The 17,872-nt window shown below is 40.9% G+C and overlaps 7 protein-coding genes across 8 annotated transcripts in view; 4 read left to right on the top strand and 3 right to left on the bottom strand.

Moving 5' to 3' along the window:
• The window catches only part of Dnr1 (E3 ubiquitin-protein ligase defense repressor 1), a 79,580-nt gene that overhangs the window by 48,577 nt on the left and 13,131 nt on the right, over nt 1-17,872 (top strand). The window lies entirely within an intron of this gene.
• On the bottom strand, nt 616-7,008 carry LOC143433321 (uncharacterized). Its single transcript, XM_076910619.1, has 3 exons — nt 6,991-7,008; nt 3,159-3,285; nt 616-2,834 (listed from the first exon to the last, which is right to left on the bottom strand). Exons 1-3 carry the CDS (start codon nt 7,006-7,008, stop codon nt 616-618), a joined length of 2,364 nt encoding a protein of 787 aa, XP_076766734.1.
• On the bottom strand, nt 7,832-9,272 carry Phm (Peptidylglycine-alpha-hydroxylating monooxygenase). Its single transcript, XM_076910524.1, has 3 exons — nt 9,051-9,272; nt 8,635-8,853; nt 7,832-8,536 (listed from the first exon to the last, which is right to left on the bottom strand). Exons 1-3 carry the CDS (start codon nt 9,165-9,167, stop codon nt 7,865-7,867), a joined length of 1,008 nt encoding a protein of 335 aa, XP_076766639.1. The 5' UTR covers nt 9,168-9,272; the 3' UTR covers nt 7,832-7,864.
• Nucleotides 10,213-13,067, bottom strand: Arl6 (ADP ribosylation factor-like 6). Of its 2 annotated transcripts, none has more exons than XM_076910529.1 (3): nt 12,747-13,067; nt 10,512-10,691; nt 10,213-10,453 (listed from the first exon to the last, which is right to left on the bottom strand). In XM_076910529.1, the coding sequence occupies exons 1-3, from the start codon at nt 12,922-12,924 to the stop codon at nt 10,242-10,244; spliced, it is 570 nt and encodes a 189-aa protein (XP_076766644.1). In that variant the 5' UTR covers nt 12,925-13,067; the 3' UTR covers nt 10,213-10,241. The 2 variants fall into 2 exon arrangements, with proteins under 2 accessions (XP_076766644.1, XP_076766645.1); XM_076910530.1 differs by having other exon boundaries at nt 12,840-13,065.
• Nucleotides 11,043-12,495, top strand: LOC143433244 (uncharacterized). The gene is made up of 3 exons (XM_076910525.1): nt 11,043-11,529; nt 11,608-11,943; nt 12,025-12,495. Exons 1-3 carry the CDS (start codon nt 11,389-11,391, stop codon nt 12,463-12,465), a joined length of 918 nt encoding a protein of 305 aa, XP_076766640.1. The 5' UTR covers nt 11,043-11,388; the 3' UTR covers nt 12,466-12,495.
• Ltv1 (LTV1 ribosome biogenesis factor) lies at nt 13,700-15,245 on the top strand. The gene is made up of 6 exons (XM_076909676.1): nt 13,700-13,951; nt 14,051-14,247; nt 14,315-14,443; nt 14,536-14,727; nt 14,807-15,055; nt 15,123-15,245. The coding sequence occupies exons 1-6, from the start codon at nt 13,843-13,845 to the stop codon at nt 15,237-15,239; spliced, it is 993 nt and encodes a 330-aa protein (XP_076765791.1). The 5' UTR covers nt 13,700-13,842; the 3' UTR covers nt 15,240-15,245.
• Nucleotides 15,548-17,338, top strand: Vha13 (V-type proton ATPase subunit Vha13). Its single transcript, XM_076909677.1, has 4 exons — nt 15,548-15,707; nt 16,153-16,253; nt 16,379-16,477; nt 16,560-17,338. The coding sequence occupies exons 1-4, from the start codon at nt 15,626-15,628 to the stop codon at nt 16,632-16,634; spliced, it is 357 nt and encodes a 118-aa protein (XP_076765792.1). The 5' UTR covers nt 15,548-15,625; the 3' UTR covers nt 16,635-17,338.

Raw genomic sequence — 17,872 nt, 5'->3', positions numbered from 1 at the left:
CCGCTCTTCGACCTTGCCCATTCTACTACTACTGCTACTACTACTTCTACTACTACCACTGCTGCTACTATTTTAATTAATTAGAGCGGACGCAGATCGATAATGCAATAATTTATTGATAAAAACGGAAAATCAACAAAACGTGTAACCGTCAGGTACAATTCGTCATATACGTAACATAGTACACGCTTATACAGTACGTACGCAGTAAATGCCATATCCTATACATAGGCGCAGACGTAAAGATAACCGTACGAAACCGTATTGTCATCGAGTTCTGCTACGTTTTTTTCTTATTATATATATCTTTTCCCTTTTATTGCTTGCTGCCAACTTCGAAATGCGTGTTCGTGACGCATATTTCGTATCCATATAGACGAGTACGTGCGTAGTGGGTATTTTTGGTTCCCATACCGTATGTATGCGTATTATGTGTACGCGCGTACATGTATCCGTACGTATACTGGCACATTAGAAATCGACGCGGACACCGAGAGAGACAAAAGATTCGCCATTCGACTCTCGGGTGTATTTCGACAGTAGAGAAGCGATCAGCAGCCATCGTACCGCGTACAAAGAGACCCGTCTCGCGCTTCAGCTTGTGCACCTATAGTTTTAATTGCCGCTGATTTCGATCGTTGTCGCGATCGAGTTCGCTGGCCTCCCGTCTTCTGTGATCGGAAGAGGAAGAGGAGGAGGAGGTGGGGGTGGAGGATGAGGAGGCGGAGGTGTCGTAGTAGGCGAGACGGTGAAGTTTGGCAAACCGCTCTCGACGAGGCTCATCAGATCGTTCGGACGTGTTTTCGCGAGCTCCGCCGCCTCCGCCTCCTTGTTGTTGTTCTTTGGGATCGCGACCGGCGCGTTCACCCGACGATTACCACGCGTGCTCTCTTGGACGAATTGCTGAAACTTGGACAGCTGGTGGTTCTCGGTGATGCCCTCGAGAATTTCGTTTCTCTCCACGGGTACGCCGTGCTTGGTCACGGTAGGTTTATAGGTCTTCACCTTCGAGTGGCCTTGGATAATGAGGTACATCGGTCCGCGAATCGGTTTGGCCGGTTGATTGTAGTGGGAGAAGATGGGATCAGTAGTTAAGCTTGGGACGGTAGTGATTCGCGATGACGCGTCTTCTAGGTTCTCGGTTTCAGCCGCGACGGAGGAGACGACGGTCGGCAGGAAAGTCGCCGCGGTAGGCGTGGTAAAGATCGAGACGGTCGTATTCGGGACGCGGGATCGATGTTGATCATCGAGGAAACGATCGTCCGGTCCGATCATCGTCGTCGTCGTCGTCGTCGTCGATGGCGTTGCCGAATTGACGAACCGATGGGGCCCCGATTGCGATCCGACGGGAGGTCCATGCGCGTGCACGCGAAACATCGGCATCGAGGCTGGCGCTCTGAAACCGAGGCTCGGATGCATGCTACCGAGAAAGTGCATCGTCCCGCGATGATCGGGTCTCGGTTGCGGACGATGCATCAACGAGGAAAGCGGAGGTTGCTGGTGGTGTTGCAGTTTGGACGCAGCTTCCGTAGCGGATCCCGACTCGTTCGTTTTCTTCTCCGAATAATTGATAGGCACGACGACCGCCACCGAGGGTTTCTTCGTCGCGTCGTCCGTCACGGGATAGAGACGAGGATCGGTCGCGGGTGCGTTCGCTACGACGATGTGCATCTTCTCCCTCTCCTCGTCGAGGAAAGTGGTCACGACGGTGGTTGTGGCGATCGAATCGACACCCTTTTGACCGACGACCACCTCTTCGTTCTCGTTGCTATCTCCGTCGACGATTATGTTCGCGTTTTGCTCGACGACCACCTCGTGATTCGAAGATGCCGCCGGCTGGTGATCGATCTCGTAATGGTCACGGGAACGATCGAGGGTCTGCTGGCCAGGATCGTTGGCGGTCGGCGTCGACAAGGGAACGGCAACGGCTACGACGGCACCGTTACTGTTACCACCCGGTGGCCATCCACCGGCAAGAGTTTGGGTCGATTGGTAAATCAGATTGGACTTCTCGAAGGAGACGGACGGCGTGGTGATGGTTTCGTACTTGGGCCTTGTCGGTTGCGGCGAGGAAACCGCGTAGACGCTTTTGATCGTTTCCACTTGCGACACCGTCTGGGGCTGTTGTTTAACCAAGTAACTCGACGGCGGTGGCGGCGGCGGCGGCGGCGGCGGCTTCGCTAGGAACGAGGACTCTCGAAGCACAGGCCCTTCCTCCGTTTGCGTGTTGACGAAGCCCCCGTTTACGGTCGGCTTCTCCTTTCGCGTAAACGGAGGCGGCAGCATCATCGTGTACGGTTTCGTCTTTTGACCGTTGCGATACGGACTAGGATAGTAGCTGGCCGGCATCGATTGAATCCTATTCTGATTTCGATAATCGATCGGTCCTATTCGAAAATTGCTGGTACGGACGACTTTCGGGGGTTCAGCCCCCGTGCTACCGGTGAAATCGTTTCTGTACGAAAGGTCCTGGTGGTTGCTCGATCGTGTAAATTTCGGCCCGTCGACGAACTTTAAGAACTGTTCCGGTATCTTCGGGCTGGTTTTCTTCGCCGTGACGCCCAATACGAGAACGTCGCGTTTCGCGGATGGTTCGGTCGTGTGCGAGTCCAACCAGTATTGAACTCTGTCGAGTACAGGCGGGACGTAGTCGAAGGTCGGATTGTTCTTGAGAGGGTCGCCACGGCCGAGCGGCGTCCACTCGTCGTAGTCCATTCTCGGTGAGAATAGACGCGGTTTGCTCGCGGTTAGCCCTGCGAACAAAAACAACGAACACCAAGAAAAAAAACGAACAAGGTTAAGGAGAGGAGGTCGGTGCCGTTGGCACTCGAAAGCTAATGGATCGATTAGCCATCGGGGCTGGCCGTACGATGTATCTACTACTAGTATTATAGATGCGTGCGTGTCGCGTACACACAGCCGTACACGCATTGTACGACGCAACCGTTTTCTTACGTGTTGCATGTGTATCGATACGCACCGTGAGTGTCTTTTAGCACCGAGCTCTGACTGACCTACTGACCCGGCACACACGCTTAGGCACACGCAGACGTGTACGTAAAATTTCTCAGGCGACAGCAGCACGTTTTTATTAAAATGCAACCAGCGATTATATAGATTTAAATGCTCGTCCGGTGGAGAAGCGCGTATTCACTCACCCGTCGCATTTTCACTCGACGAACAGCCGAAGAACCCCGCCAATAGTAGCCATCTCCAGAGATCGAGCACCTTCTGAAACAGTAAAATTCGATAAAATTCGGTAAAATGTCTCAACGGCGTCGTCCGCTAAAGCGAGTAGTATAGCTAAACAGTTGGCCCGACTCTTCGTTTCATTCCATGCGCCGTTGGACGCACCGCAGTCCTGACATGATACGCAGCGGGCAGATGAGAGAGGCTCGTGCGCGTAATCCTTTTTCGTTCGAATCGTTCGAGAAAAATCAGATTAGATGACAGGCGTGCGCGGTGCGGTTGTCCGCATAAATTTCGATCGAAAACCATCCAACGACTACTAACTACGGGTACGGGTAATACTTTCACCCGAGACACGTGCAAATCATTCCGGCAACGCGCAACGGTCGCATGTGCCGACGAATCGTTGACCCTCTCCGAGTCCTAAAGCGAAGAGAAATTCAATTCTCTATCTATTTCGATCTATATCTGTTTCGATCGGTGGGGTGGGTGAAAATCGAAAGTAGGTCGGTCAAGGGGATGTTCCGCGTACCCCGTACACACGGGGATTTCGGAAAGGCGCACTGGAAGCGGTTGCGAAAAAGAGAGAGGGCCAGAGAGAGAGAGAGAGAAGGTGGTAACGGTAGACGATGCTTCGGGCGGCGATCTCCTCTCTCTCTCTCTCTCTCTCTCTCTCTCTCTCTCTCTCTCTCTCTCCGTGCGTCGAGTAAAAATTCTGAAAGAAAGAACGTGGCCAGCATGGGCCAGCGAGCAAAGAATGCCGCGTTCGGTGATGGCCGCGTGATTCGACCTTGAACCTTTGATCGAACCGCGATGATAAATCGCAAGGGCGCGATCTCTACGGTTCGAGGAACCTTTTCCAATCGAGCTTTTCCCAACGCTTATATCGAAACGCTGTCCTGCGTCGATCGAAAGGGGAAAGACGCGACGCGAACGGCCCTGAGATCGAGGTTGGATCGCGAGACAGCGTGGCCCCATGGGTTTCACTTAATCCTTCTCCCGGTGGACCACGCAAGGTTATCCGTCTGCCAGGGAAACTTGTTACCTGCGCTATTTTATTTTTCGCGAAATCTTCATGGTAGGTAGAGGGGAGCCGTCGTGGCCCCAAAACGAAACCGGCCTATATTAGCTAACATGGTGTACGTATTACGTATGCAGGCCGTTCGGTCTCGCTACCGCTCCTTTTCTCGCGTGCGATGAAATTTTGATCGTCCCGCGGTCAGTCCCACGAATCTTCATCTTCCACGACGACGATGATGCAGCCGAACGCGGCATACCGCGAGCAATAAAAGACCCGCGCAACCGAGAAAAAGTAGTCGGTCCGCAAACCTCGGATCTCGCTTGCCTGCCTGCCTGCCTGCCTGACAGTTCGATCCGAGAAATCGATCGTAACACTCGCCATTTTCTTTTTTTCTTTTCCTTTCGTCTCCGTTCTATCGTTTTTTTCTTTTTTTCTTTCCACACCTACTCCCCCTTCCGTCGACAAACCGACCGACGGACGCTGACGTTCGAAATAACCGGAAGTTGACGTATACTTTCGCGTTCCGTTTCGAAAGTGAGAGAGAAAAAAGGGTGGGGAGAGGCGGAAGGAAGGCTCGCCTGGAATCGTGCGCGCGCGAGTGAGAGAGAGAGAGAATCGAAAAGAAGAAAGTATGGTAGTTCCGTATAGTTTGCAAAAGATTATCTCTACTTCCGCTGGAATCGTGTCCAGAATAGGGGTCACGCGATTTACATGTATTCGCTTGATAGATCGATGAGAATTTCTCCGGTTCTTTTTTTTCTAGATGAGTCTTCCACCTGATCGGAGAAATAACGAAAGTTATGGGTTGAATTGCACTCGCGATTTAAGTCGTCGAATGGTTAGTTTGAAAGAAATTCTTCGGTCCCGGTGGTGACAAAGGAGCGATGCGAGAACGTTACGTAACGCACCGTTGGTTAATTATTATTAAACCGTCGATCGGAAGGATGGAAGAGCATTGCGAGCTTACCGCTCGAAAAGATGAAACAGAACTTACCATGATCGCGTAAGAATTTGTTCCGTCGTCTCACTCACAGTTTATTCAGAGTCTATTCTTGTAACCGGAGATTTGGTAGTTTAGCTTATCGGCAAGTCCTAGACGAAAAATAGCGATGCTCTTTCGTCCACGGGCATAGTTTCCTCTTCTATGATCGTTGCGAAGGTGAGGACGAGAGTCAGAAGCGGGAAGAAGCGGAGAAGAAGGAGAGGATCTTTATTTTCTTCTCTTCTCTCCCTCTTCCTTTTTAATATCTAATCGATCGTCGCGAATCGTACTAAATCGTACACTCGAATTCCCGGGCGAAAGCTCCGTTTCGTTCGGAGCGCAGTGGAGAACTGAGCAAAGTGCCGGCCGGTCGTGCAATCAGGCGGGCTTTTCCAACCGGCTTAACCAATCCCGACTTCTCTCTTGTCCCACACGTGCCTCTCTTTCTCTTTCTCTTTCTCTTTCTCTTTCTCTTTCTCCTTTCCATTACCCGATCTTCGAATCAGAGTCGGAGCGTTATCACTCGCTCGCTGATCGAACGACTCGCATCCCCTCGAACTGCAACCCTTGCACCCGTCATCTCCTAACTAGTACCTCCAGCCACCTCTCTTAACTATCCGTCTCTTACTATCCATCCAGACTTTTCCATCCACTTTTCTCAAAAATACTGCTACTGATAAACAATTGCGCCGATCGATGTAACGCTATCGGGTAAAACGCAAAGATAAACGACGAACGAAGACACTTTCGAAAGCTGAGCGTTTAACGCGTGTCTATTCCCGTGATAGAATTCTTCGAAGACGTGCCACATTGACAAATACGCGCGTTCGAGTCAACTTCAACGTAGCCTCGTTCTCCGTTAATGGGCATGATATGTTTCCGAACCTAAAGCTTAATCAGGCTTCTAGTCCAGAGCGATATCATCTGGTTCGCGCCTACGATTAACCGAGGAAAAAGATTTCTGAAAAAGAATTTTTCAAATAGCGTTTGATAATTAAAAGAGAAAGAGACAGACCAGTTTGTTTGGTCTCTGCGCCAAGCTGATATCGAACAAAACGTGATCGAGGCCTTACTTTCGAAGTACTGCATGTGCTCCAGTCGCTTTCCTAACGACCAGACTTTTATGTACGCGTGACGTGCCGTTTTCATTGACGCATTACCGACCGAATCCTGGTTACCGTGTTGCAACCTATCCGCAGCGGGAGGATCAGATATTATTTAAATACCTTCGATAAATTCGCCCCTTTCCACCGGTAGAATGAACTTCGTTTTCGTTTCGATGCTACGGGTTACGAAATCTGAAACGCGCGGAAAGTTAAACGTCTCGTCTAAAGAAAAAGAAAGAAATTAAGTAAAGGATTACTACTACCTTCTCCCAAATATACGCTAATGTTTCTCTCTCTTTTTCTCTTTTTCTATTACTTTATCTTTATATATTTTTATAAAAACATTCTCGTTGACAAGGCTCGTCCCTGACCTAGGGTACGTTTTATTTCGGAAAGAAATCAAATCGAGAAATGAAACACCTTCGAGAACCGGAAGTAAAAAGCGTGCCGGGACATCGAGTCGATTTTACTTTCACAGCCTCGTCTATTGTTTTATCGTCTACGCCACGACTTGGAATGAAAATTTCAAGTTGAACAAAAAGTCTCAAAGACATCGATACGGGACTTCCATTTCGCTACGCTTTCCATCGAGTAGAAGCCTGAATAGAAAACCAATGAAAAATGAGCCAAATGATCAATTTTAAACTGCTCAACGTCACATACCCTTGTTAGATTCTTGTACGTCTACGTACCGCACTTTCACCGTTCATTTGTTTTCGAAAAACGTACGACCACGTTGATCGACACACTTTCAAAGAGTACCGGACAGTCTACGAGACAATAAAATTGCAAACGTTATTTGTTATGGATTCATTTCGCAGGTATGCGAGGAAAGCAAAATGAGATCTAATATTTTCTACGCATCGAATTTATTAACGCATCGAAATAATAATTTCAATAAGAGTATCGTAATCTGTGCATCTTTTGTGTATATCTTCGAAAATAAATTTTATTACATGTACACATTATCATATTACACGTGTAGATACGAGAAAATTCTGTCCAACTATACTATGGAAATGTTTTTACTTTCGGTGATTTTTTTATTTTCAGGACATTCTCTTCACGCTTCGTCAACTTAAAAGGAAACAAGAGGAACATCGCTGATGCAATATTTCTCTTTCACTTAAAACAACTATAAATAACTATCGAACGTTGTACATTAAATATAAAAATTTGTACTGGAAAAGATGGACCTTATTTGGAACGAATGCTATTATACATTTGTATGGTCCAAATTAACGACGATTATTTTCATCGGAAAAATAATATAAAACACAGCTGTATACCAGTACAAAGCTAGTTAAGTACAATCCTTTAAAGGTATTTGTAGTCAATAACAACGTATAAAAAAAAGGAATGGAACGCGAACGTAAAATTAACTTGCAGAGTCCAGTAATATTATTTTAACCGATAGAAAGATCGATCTCGAACAAATTCTATTTTTAGTAACAAATAGATAAAATATTTTCATTAAACTTTGTTTCACGATCAACATCGATCTCATATGTATACCAATTTTTTAATCGCGACACGAACCGTTGATATTATATATATATATATATATTATAAACTAGAGGCCTCTATATCAGGAATGTTAAACAGCTCGTCATCTTTCCAATAGTAGGAAGGAGGCCCACTGGTAAAGCAATATTTTATGGATAGCGGATCGTCGTTTTCGACGTAATACATCAAGTAAAAATTACACATCTCGTCTGCTTTGGTAGCACCGATGTATGTCCAACTGTCGCGTGTACTACGCATAGTACAACGAGCGGCTATTCTATCACCTTGACTAGCTGAAACCTCGTTATTTATGGGATAAAACATTTGAGGAGTAAGGGGATCTCTTTTGCCCAACTCTATCCACGTATAATTAGGTTTCACCAAATATCCAGAAACTACTTTACCAAGCGCGTGAGTGTGTGTTCTATACGCGAAAGGATGAATGGTTTTGTTCTCTTTTATCGTGCAAGATGTTTCCATGTACGTTGTGCTTCTAGGTGGTATAACACCCGAAGTTCCCAGCAGAAGAACGCCAGCTAATTTATACAACGGACGTAAAGTGTAGTGCAGAAATACCCCAGAATCATCTGTTCTACCATCTTTAAATTGTACGATCCGGGCATAATGAACCTGCAGAACAAGATACTTGATCGGCGAGTCCTTGCCGACCTTGAAACCTACTCCATCTGGTAATATTAACGTTGGCGCGTCTCTAGCCCAAGCGTACAATATCTGCGTAAGATGTTAAAGTAATCGATCGTTTATAGTAGCTCTTGGAAAATTGCCAAGTTATACTAATTTTTAAACTAATTTATATCGTCTATGTATACCTGAGACTCTTTCTGACAAGGAACTGTCGTCTCCTCGTTGTCTTTTGTACCGTGTCCCATTTCTCCGCAGTCCCATACAGATTTAGAACTACCGGGTTTCTCACAACCGTACAGGAGTATATGATGAGCGCTTGCCATTGTTGCGTTTGGTTCAAAGCCTGTCAGATAATAATTTTGGGAAGGGTCCACTTTAACAGGTGTACACAAGTACAATTCTTCCTGCGAACCGAAAATCTGTTAATCTTTTATCGTTTCTGTTTCGTTGTTTATTTTTATATTATTATTAGAAAATAAGGATTAAAAATATTTAATGTGTTAATAACAATATTACTGAATTCTACTTTTTTTTATGCTAATGTCACGAGATATTGTTAAATGGCAGAATAGTTTTGTAAATTTTAATATACATCATTTACCCTGTTTGGTCTGACATTTGGCATGAGTAACGCATATTTATGTACACTGTTGCACTGTATAAATGCAAATAAAATAGGAAACAGAATATAAATCACAAAAATATAATTTCCTTTCATTATTTTCTTAATTTGTTTAATTATAATTCATAAGTTTCTTGAGAAATTCACATAAACATCTGTCAAACGTCACAGATCGATGTTACACAGTCCACGTAGTACAGACATCTGACCATAAACGAAGAATAGGATAGACCTATCTATCTTATGGGATTTCACGCTATATGCTCTGATATAACACTTGCGTAGAACCTGGTGTAGGCTTGTTTCTGTTTCTCTATAATTTAGAGCAGAGAATTTAGGAATTCCACACTGTTCCGCCGTAAGTAAAATCGTCCGAGATTTCTTTTTCTTCTTTTCTATCTCTACGAATGGAAATATTTCCGATATATCTGCTAGATAGGTATATATATGTATACTTACGTGTAAATCATGTTTTATATAGGTTAGGTTCAGTCTAGACGTTTTTAAACCGACAACCGTGTAAGCTGGCCGATTACTTTTATCGATCGAATCGTTTCTGCTTCGAACGTAAGCTCCATGTTATATCTTATCTGAGTTTTTTTTTTTATAAACACTCTTCAAATTTGTATTGTAATTTATTATATATTTCCCGCTTTAGAGGTAAGAGAGAGAAGGATACACGAGAAAGCTATAAGGAAAAGTGAGACAGATGACGCCGGCCCTACTGTAGAACCCGTGGCGCCATCTCTGCGAAAAATGCTGAAACTGCTCGCACAGTATTATCGACAGCGAAGTGAACTACTACTACACTAGCTCCATCTCTGTGGAAAGTGCTGAAACTACTTGGGAATTAGTTCCGGTATTCTGTTAAGAGATGTCGCCACGGGTTCTATCCCAACTCTTGTATATATATCTTTCTCTCTCTTACCTCTAAAGCGGGAAATATCGAATAAATGAAAATAAAACTTTGTCAGATGAAGAGCACTGTGATGACATATAATTTATACGCGAATGGTTAAAAAAACTCCTGAACGAAGATATAACAAGCGTGATACCATCTAACAGGTTGTTACCATCAGAACCATCGAGGAGAGCGGGCGTCACACAGTGCTGTTACACCGTGGACTTTAATGAGCAACAATTAATTTGTCGATTGAATGAAATTTATATTTATCTCTTATTAATGTATACATCACGGATTTGATCGGTAAGCCATTCTATGCCTGACTGTAAGCCTTCTCCGGTGATTGCGTTTGTTGCTCGTATATGCCAAGGTTTGTTTTGTATACGATCAAGACCAAGTCCGGCGACAAGTTTGACGGTAGTCAAAGAATCAGGCAAATCCATTTTATTTGCCAGAAAGAGGATCGGTATTTTACGACCTATAATATTCAATGACTTTAATGAACAAAATTTATGTAATATTTAACGAAATAATACCTGCTACATCTGGATGCTGAAGAAGCATATCTAATTCCTCTTTAACGACGACTAACCGTAGCTTATCGCTACTATCTATTAGAAAAATAATACCATGGCAATCTTTATAATAATGCTCCCACAACGATCTATGACGATCGTGACCTGACATATCGAATGCCGTGAAATTAACATTTTTAACTGCAAAGGAAAAAGACGCCCACCTGTTGCTCCTTCGCTATACACATACACACACACACACACACACACACATATATATATTTTGTAGATTGATATGTATTTTATAATAAGATGAACAAAACTTATTTTAGGCATACATTATAAGTAATATACGTACATAGTCAATGAAAGTAATTAAACTATGGAAGTAAATAAAGTTTTGAAGAATATTATCAGTGATAAAAGGACTTCGATGGCAGGGGAGGTGGAAGGTAACAACACAAATTTATTTTTTAAATTCTAAAACTGAACAATTTTAACAATTTTAAACCACTGGATTAAACCACAAGATTATAATGCTTATCCTTTAATTTTAGAATCTGCGGGTGAGCTGAAAAATACTTTAAAAAAACAAATAGACCAATTGAAATTGATAATTTCGCAAATTGAATGGAATTTGAATGTAATCAAGTTTGGAAAGGCTAAATGTACTTTTCGTTCGAACCAAGTTACCAAGAGCCCAAATGCTATCAACATTCCAGATATCGATGCGCAGTTGGAGTACGAACTATACAAATACTCTGGATTTTATTGCGTTTATTATTCAGCACAGGAACAAGTATTCAATTTTTCGTCTTCGAATAAATATGAGAAAAAAAATCTGTACACTGTTCAAATTTTAAATGACCAAAAGAAAGGATTTTTGGGAAAGTGGATAATGCCTATGGGTATTGATTTAGATGATATAGTATTTGATTCTCCCATTGACAAATTAAAAAATGTACCCCGTTTCTTGAAAACTTGTAAACATTATATTGATTGTTACTCTATGCGACGCGAACAGTATACTACATTGATGGTACGTCTGTTTTATTAATTTATTCGACGTATCGAAATCGAATAGCATGGTACATTAAATGTATATTTTAACTTTCAGAGCATTGTCTCTTGTACAAAAAATTGTAACTTACAAACCAATATCGGATATACGCTAATTAACTTGGAACTGACAAATGTATACAATGAAAATAATAACGCGATTATAGATATTGTTATATATCTTGCATACGATATTAACGAAACAAGACCGTGTAAAATACATGTGGACTCTGCGGTAGAAAAGGAATTAGACAAAAAAACGAGGAAACACTTGCAAAAAAGTTTATGCCAGTTCAAATCCTATGACTTGAGCACAGCATTCGAGAATGTGCTGAATATGAAACCATTTGTGTGGACAAAAGAAACAGACGAAGACAGTCTCTTACAAATTAATGTACGTAGCATTCAATTCTTTTAAGGAAAAATGGCTAATCAAGTTCCGTTACAAGAATATATGAGCAATTTCTGTTTTCAGTCTGCAAGCGAATCGGATGATGACGGATATTTGGCGAGTATTCTGGTGCAACCAAAAAAGAGGAAATCACTCCGAATAAGAGATTCACAATTAAAGGAGAAAAGAAAGTACAGCGAGAAATCTGTTCCCATTAGAAATAAACAACCGAAATCTACAACGATTGAAAGTAATTTAAAGAGGAAGAGATTAAAACGGGCAACATCGACAAGCTCGTTGAATGGTACGAAATTGCAGGACAATAAAGATAATAATAGGACAAATAATGATAGTAATAACAATACATCTTTAGATACAGCAACGTCTGTAAAAGAAAAAATAAATAAATGGTCAGGTATACCATTTACCAGCACTCCGATATGTTCTAGGAGAAAAGGTTTTCCTAATACCGCTGTACTGTCTAAAGTTAATATCAGTAATATTACAGTAAGCGAAAGTAATTGAAATGCTGCAGGGAATAGCGATTTGGAACGGGATCAAAAATAAAAAAAACAAATCTGCGAGTAGATTAAGTAAGTGTGTACCTAGTATAAGTATTTTATCAGAGTTTTCAATAAAATATAATACTAAACTTGTAAACGTAGTTATTCGGTTTCGTCTGATCACATAACCGCGGCAATTGGTGCTTGAATAGATTAGCAAGTGCAAACGATCATGGTAGACATTGAACTTTAAGCACGTCAATCGAACATCGAACGGTATTCACTCGTTATTGTTTAACTTACATGAAAATTTCTCAACATTATACCCGACAGTGGGCACTATGTCTATGCAGCGGTCATCCTCACGCTTGAAATTATTTATGACCGTCGACTTACCACTATTGTTAAGGCCCACCACTAAAACGTTCACTTCTTTTCTCCTAAGACCTAAAAGATTTGCTAAACGATCAAATAGCCCCATTTTATACGTTCGCCTCAGGGTATGCTGTCACGGGTTTATCGAGAGTATCAATAGTCAACGATATTAAAATATCGACTTTTCCTTACAGTTCTCGCACTAAATTCGTTAATAGAAAATAAAATCCATACATATTATCTACGTAAACCTGTCGATACAGTTTCTGAACAACGCAAGGTATTAACTACCACATTGTTATCGACAGCGAAGCGAACTACTGAATTTGAGAATCACTGAAGGAACACATGCTGTTATGTTTTCCGAAGGTGTTTTTGTTGCGTGTAGTAGGGCATGATTTTATTGCAGAATTCAATCAGTAAATAATTCCTAGCAAGTGTTTCGGTATCTCTTTCTACTCGTTCGACCTATTAATTAAAAAGCATTAAAAATGGTAAGTATCAAGCGTTAAACATAAGCGAGGTTAACCAAACGTTATGTATATGTATACGTGTAACTTATTCCTTTAACTTTCAGCCAAAGGGGAAGGCGAAGAAATTTATTGATAAAAAGAATTCGGTCACGTTTCATTTAGTTCATCGTTCGCAAAGAGATCCCTTGATTGCCGATGAAACAGCACCGCAACGGGTTCTTGTGCCTGTTGGGAATGTACAAGCTGGTAAACTCGAGAAAAATAAATCGGACGATGATAAACGGAAACAGGAACAACAGAAATATGGGATATACTTTGACGATGATTACGATTATTTGCAACATCTTAAAGATGTCAATTCTTTGACGACCGAATGGGAACGAGTCGATTATGTACCTTCTTCAAAGTCGAATATCGAAAAAGATTTGCCAAAAATTAATTTACCATCCTCTGTATTTGCTTCAAATGTCGAAGAGAAAGTTGGGCTTTTGAATAAAGCAGCTCCAGTTTCTGGACTACAATTGGATTTAGATCCGGATATTGTCGCAGCTATGGACGATGATTTTAATTACGACGATCCAGAAAACGAATTGGAAGATAACTTTATTGAATTGGCCAATGGGACGGACGGTGATAATGTTATTTTACAAGAAGAAGATGGTACGCTTTTATATGTATATATATATGTATTGAGAAAAACAGAATTACTTGTAAGAAATAAATGACTTATATTTGAAAAATGTTAACCAAACGAATTAGAGAAAGCGTCCGATGCTTCGTTCGAGGGTGATATGGAACTGTCGGACGAAGAACAAGACGAAGTGCGCAGCCTGAACGGTGCTCGGTACGCGTTTAAAGAGGAAGAAACAAAATCTCAGTTTACGGAATATTCAATGAGTAGCAGCGTAATAAGAAGAAACGAGCAATTAACGCTTCTCGATGATAAATTTGAGAAGGTATGTAATTTTTACCGCTGTATGCATTGGTATTGTACTTGATAAAAATTTAGCGTTTTTTTTGCAGATGTATGCGGCGTACGATGAAACTGAGATCGGAGCGTTAGACTGCGATGAAATTGAAGGGCACGTTGCGACAAACTCAGATTTAGTTCTTCGATGTGCAGCGGAATTTGAGAAACAGCAAAATGAAGATGTACATACACACAAATTCACTCTGATTGTATTATATACTTTTGATAATGTAGATAGAAAGAGATAGGATTCAGTTTTATTTTATTTCAATAGGCTGATAATATTGCGCGATTGATGGAAGATAGAATGAAAATTTTGGAAAAGGAATATTCTAGTTCCGAAGATGAAGCTAGCTTAGAAAAACTTGTCGTCGATGCAAGAGAAAAAGATAAATGGGATTGTGAAAGTATTATTAGTACATATAGTAATATTTACAATCATCCGAAATTAATTTCTGAACCTAAGGTATTCCAGCAACTATTTAAGAAAGTACTTGTTTAGTCTACATCATTCGTTTTCTTACAGTGTATAAATTATTTTGTAGCAACCGCGCAAGATCAAAGTCGATCCTAGGACTGGTATACCAAAGAATGTTCTAGATGGAACCCCTGAAAAATTAACTGCTAAAACATTGGCACAGTTCGATCAAGAAAACGAGCGTTGCAAATCAAGGGATTCTCAATCTGTTGCAGAAACCGTGAAATCCACCTTAAGTATATTAAGTATTAGACCCAAGGATGAAACCTCTGAAGAAAGAAAGCAAAGAAAGCAAGCGCTTAAGGAATACAGAAAAGTAAGATCAACCAAAAAATCGGTCGCAATGAGACCTGTCACAATCGGCTAAATATCGTTACTTTCAGGAGAGACGAATGGAACGGAAAGCAAACAGTGAAGCATTTAAAGAGGAGAAAAAACGCCAAGAAAGGATTGTATTAAATAATAGGCAAAATATTCAAGGGAATAAAATATTATTTTAATATATACATCTGAATGCATTCTCTCTTAATCGATCAAATATATTTTTGCAAGCATTTTTACTTGGTATTTGTTTACTTGGTTAACGGAAATTACTAAACGATTGATTTATAAGCGAATAAAATGACCGTGTTGGAAACACGGTACAATATGAGAAACCTTTAGAATATGAAAAACTTTCGTTCGGCGTAGTTTTTTACAGCTATCTACGTAATACAGTTTGACGATTTTTGGTTGGCGGACTTGTTAATTTACAACTGCTGCCCACGTGAGTGTGTGCAGATAGCGAAGCGCCATCGTTTAAGGCGGGGCAAACAACGGAAACTCTAAAGTCATATGATCGATTTGTAATTCCCTCAGAACATATCACTCTCTGTTCTTTGGAAAGATGGCCAGCCAGACGCAAGGTATTCAACAGCTTCTGGCAGCCGAGAAAAGAGCTGCGGAAAAAGTTGCAGAAGCTAGAAAACGTGAGTTTTTGTTTTTATCTTTATCCAGTAATAGAAATAATATTTTCTCACGAATACATGTCCGTTTTTCATACAGTACCGTTGGTACTAAACTCTTTTGTGACCCTGAGTTTAAATGGGTGTAACCTTTTATATTAATAAAGTATTAACATTCTAAGAGAACTGTATTCAAATTATGCATTCAATTTCGAGTGTTCGTTGAGTTTTATGCAATAATTGCTGTTGAATAAATTTATTGTAAATACGATAGAGACGTACAATGTTAATCGATTTTAAATGATAAAAGTGCCTACTAACCTTTAAGTGAACTAATCTTTATTAAGACAGATAATTTAACGGAATATCCTTCAAGGTCCATCATTTTTCTCTTCTCAAACAAATATATTCATTGCAATGGCATTAGCATTTCTAACGCGAAAGATCACCAAAATAATTTTGCTCCTAGGTAAAGCTCGTAGATTGAAGCAAGCGAAGGAGGAAGCTCAGGATGAAATCGAAAAATATAGACAAGAACGAGAAAAGCAGTTCCGCGAATTCGAAGCTAAGGCGAGTAATTTTCGAAAACATTGATAATCTTTTTTCGGTTTAATCTCTATTTTATATATATGTACATATAGAAATGAAAACTAGTAAATGTAACGAATAGTGTGCTTTTTCTATAATGAATGTAGCATATGGGATCAAAGGAAGATGTAGCAGCACGTATCGAGGGCGATACCAAAGTGAAAACCGAAGAAATGAATCAGGCTGTATCCATACACAAAAACAGTGTAAGTTGATGTAAAATGTATATAGAAAACGGAAAAATATTTCAGTACTTAAGCATTATCATTTTTGCTTAATACAATCTAGGTTGTGCTTACAATCTTGGACTTGGTGTACAGCATTAACCCGGAGTTGCATAAGAATTATCGCTCCGAAATTTAAATCAGAAGAAGCTTATCGATTAACTATAAATATTGCATCGTACATTATAAACGTATATTAAGTACTTTGTTTTATCGTATCTTGAAACGTGTCTCTATTATCGTTATGTTGTACTTTTATCCAAAAATGTGTATACCTTTTAATCATAGATGGTGGTATCGAGTAATTAGAAATTCCTTCTGCAGTTGCTACAGGACAATAAATGTAATCGTATCTATGCTGAGCTTTTACCACCGTGTTGGAAAGTTTAAAGATTATCATAGTTGCATCACGATAGTGGTATAGATGTATTAAAAATGTTATCGTCATTGTGATATATCAAGGCCTAGATATATTAGGATGACGTGTAAATGTTAAAGCTTAGGGTGGTGGCAAAAAATTGTACATCATTAAATGTATATTGTTAGATTCCATTCCATATATATCTGCTACATCGAGGACACGAAATGCACTTTAAAAAAGTTCTGTACAACCTCCAAAGAATCACGGACAAGCTCCCAATTTCCTGTGGTTCTTGCGACGATGTACATAATATATATATATATACATATATATTATTTGTTTTGTTGAAAACATTCAAGTTTAATGAAGCTATAGGGAAAAAAAAAAGAAGTTTATACCTCGCGTGTATACCCTGTCTCTGTAAGCTGGTCAATCTGTACAGTATTAATATTAAAAAATAAATATACAGGAAATCTAACAAATTCGTTTCCAGTATTCCTAATTAGTTACGTTGATCGAATTATCGCGCTGTAGTAGTCGCACTTATCACGTACATAATTCATTTGAACTTTTTTGTACCAGGCAGAATAATACAAATATTTGCAATGACCGTAGAACGGTACGAGAAAGAGATAAGGAGAGGAGTTGTTTACAAAAGTTGATTTAGAGAGGCGATCTATAGATAGTGTTGGACTTTTGGTTAGTTAGCAATTTGCATCGAAGCGTTCAACTGTAACGTTTAAATCGTATATTTTCATTCGCGTTTATCGGAATTAATTAGAGACGATAAAATATAGGAGACATTAGGCTAGGAGGGGGAATCAGCTGTGTAAACCTAACCTATCCTTAGTCGAGGTATCGCACTCGGTTCTAGAGAGCAGTCGGTTCGGTTTGCGCGTAACGTGTACGTACACGGTCCGAGAACACTAGCGCCACTTTATAGAGACCGAAAAGTAATTCGATTTGGCGAACTAACCCTGGTGGCAGTGCGGAGCGGTCAGTACTTACGTGTGCCA

This window comes from Xylocopa sonorina, chromosome 2 (genome assembly GCF_050948175.1).
Source record: "Xylocopa sonorina isolate GNS202 chromosome 2, iyXylSono1_principal, whole genome shotgun sequence".
Taxonomy (NCBI): domain Eukaryota; kingdom Metazoa; phylum Arthropoda; class Insecta; order Hymenoptera; family Apidae; genus Xylocopa; species Xylocopa sonorina.
This window is presented reverse-complemented; position numbering and strand designations above follow the sequence as displayed.

Bases quoted from the DNA above. Each gene is read 5' to 3' on its own strand.
- LOC143433321 (XM_076910619.1), bottom strand. The intron at 2,835-3,158 runs GTGAGTGAATAC...TCGATCCATTAG, and splicing joins GTCGAGTGAAAATGCGACGG to CTTTCGAGTGCCAACGGCAC.
- Phm (XM_076910524.1), bottom strand. From the start codon at position 9,167: ATGAAAGGAAATTATATTTTTGTGATTTATATTCTGTTTCCTATTTTA. The intron at 8,854-9,050 runs GTAAATGATGTA...TTCGGTTCGCAG, and splicing joins CAAATGTCAGACCAAACAGG to GAAGAATTGTACTTGTGTAC. The intron at 8,537-8,634 runs GTATACATAGAC...CATCTTACGCAG, and splicing joins CTTGTCAGAAAGAGTCTCAG to ATATTGTACGCTTGGGCTAG.
- LOC143433244 (XM_076910525.1), top strand. From the start codon at position 11,389: ATGCCTATGGGTATTGATTTAGATGATATAGTATTTGATTCTCCCATT. The intron at 11,530-11,607 runs GTACGTCTGTTT...TTTAACTTTCAG, and splicing joins AACAGTATACTACATTGATG to AGCATTGTCTCTTGTACAAA. The intron at 11,944-12,024 runs GTACGTAGCATT...TTCTGTTTTCAG, and splicing joins ACAGTCTCTTACAAATTAAT to TCTGCAAGCGAATCGGATGA.
- Arl6 (XM_076910529.1), bottom strand. From the start codon at position 12,924: ATGGGGCTATTTGATCGTTTAGCAAATCTTTTAGGTCTTAGGAGAAAA. The intron at 10,692-12,746 runs GTAAGTTAAACA...TTTCCTTTGCAG, and splicing joins TAATGTTGAGAAATTTTCAT to TTAAAAATGTTAATTTCACG. The intron at 10,454-10,511 runs GTATTATTTCGT...TGAATATTATAG, and splicing joins TCAGCATCCAGATGTAGCAG to GTCGTAAAATACCGATCCTC.
- Ltv1 (XM_076909676.1), top strand. From the start codon at position 13,843: ATGGACGATGATTTTAATTACGACGATCCAGAAAACGAATTGGAAGAT. The intron at 14,248-14,314 runs GTATGTAATTTT...TTTTTTTTGCAG, and splicing joins TCGATGATAAATTTGAGAAG to ATGTATGCGGCGTACGATGA. The intron at 15,056-15,122 runs GTAAGATCAACC...CGTTACTTTCAG, and splicing joins CGCTTAAGGAATACAGAAAA to GAGAGACGAATGGAACGGAA.
- Vha13 (XM_076909677.1), top strand. From the start codon at position 15,626: ATGGCCAGCCAGACGCAAGGTATTCAACAGCTTCTGGCAGCCGAGAAA. The intron at 15,708-16,152 runs GTGAGTTTTTGT...TTTTGCTCCTAG, and splicing joins AGTTGCAGAAGCTAGAAAAC to GTAAAGCTCGTAGATTGAAG. The intron at 16,478-16,559 runs GTAAGTTGATGT...AATACAATCTAG, and splicing joins TATCCATACACAAAAACAGT to GTTGTGCTTACAATCTTGGA.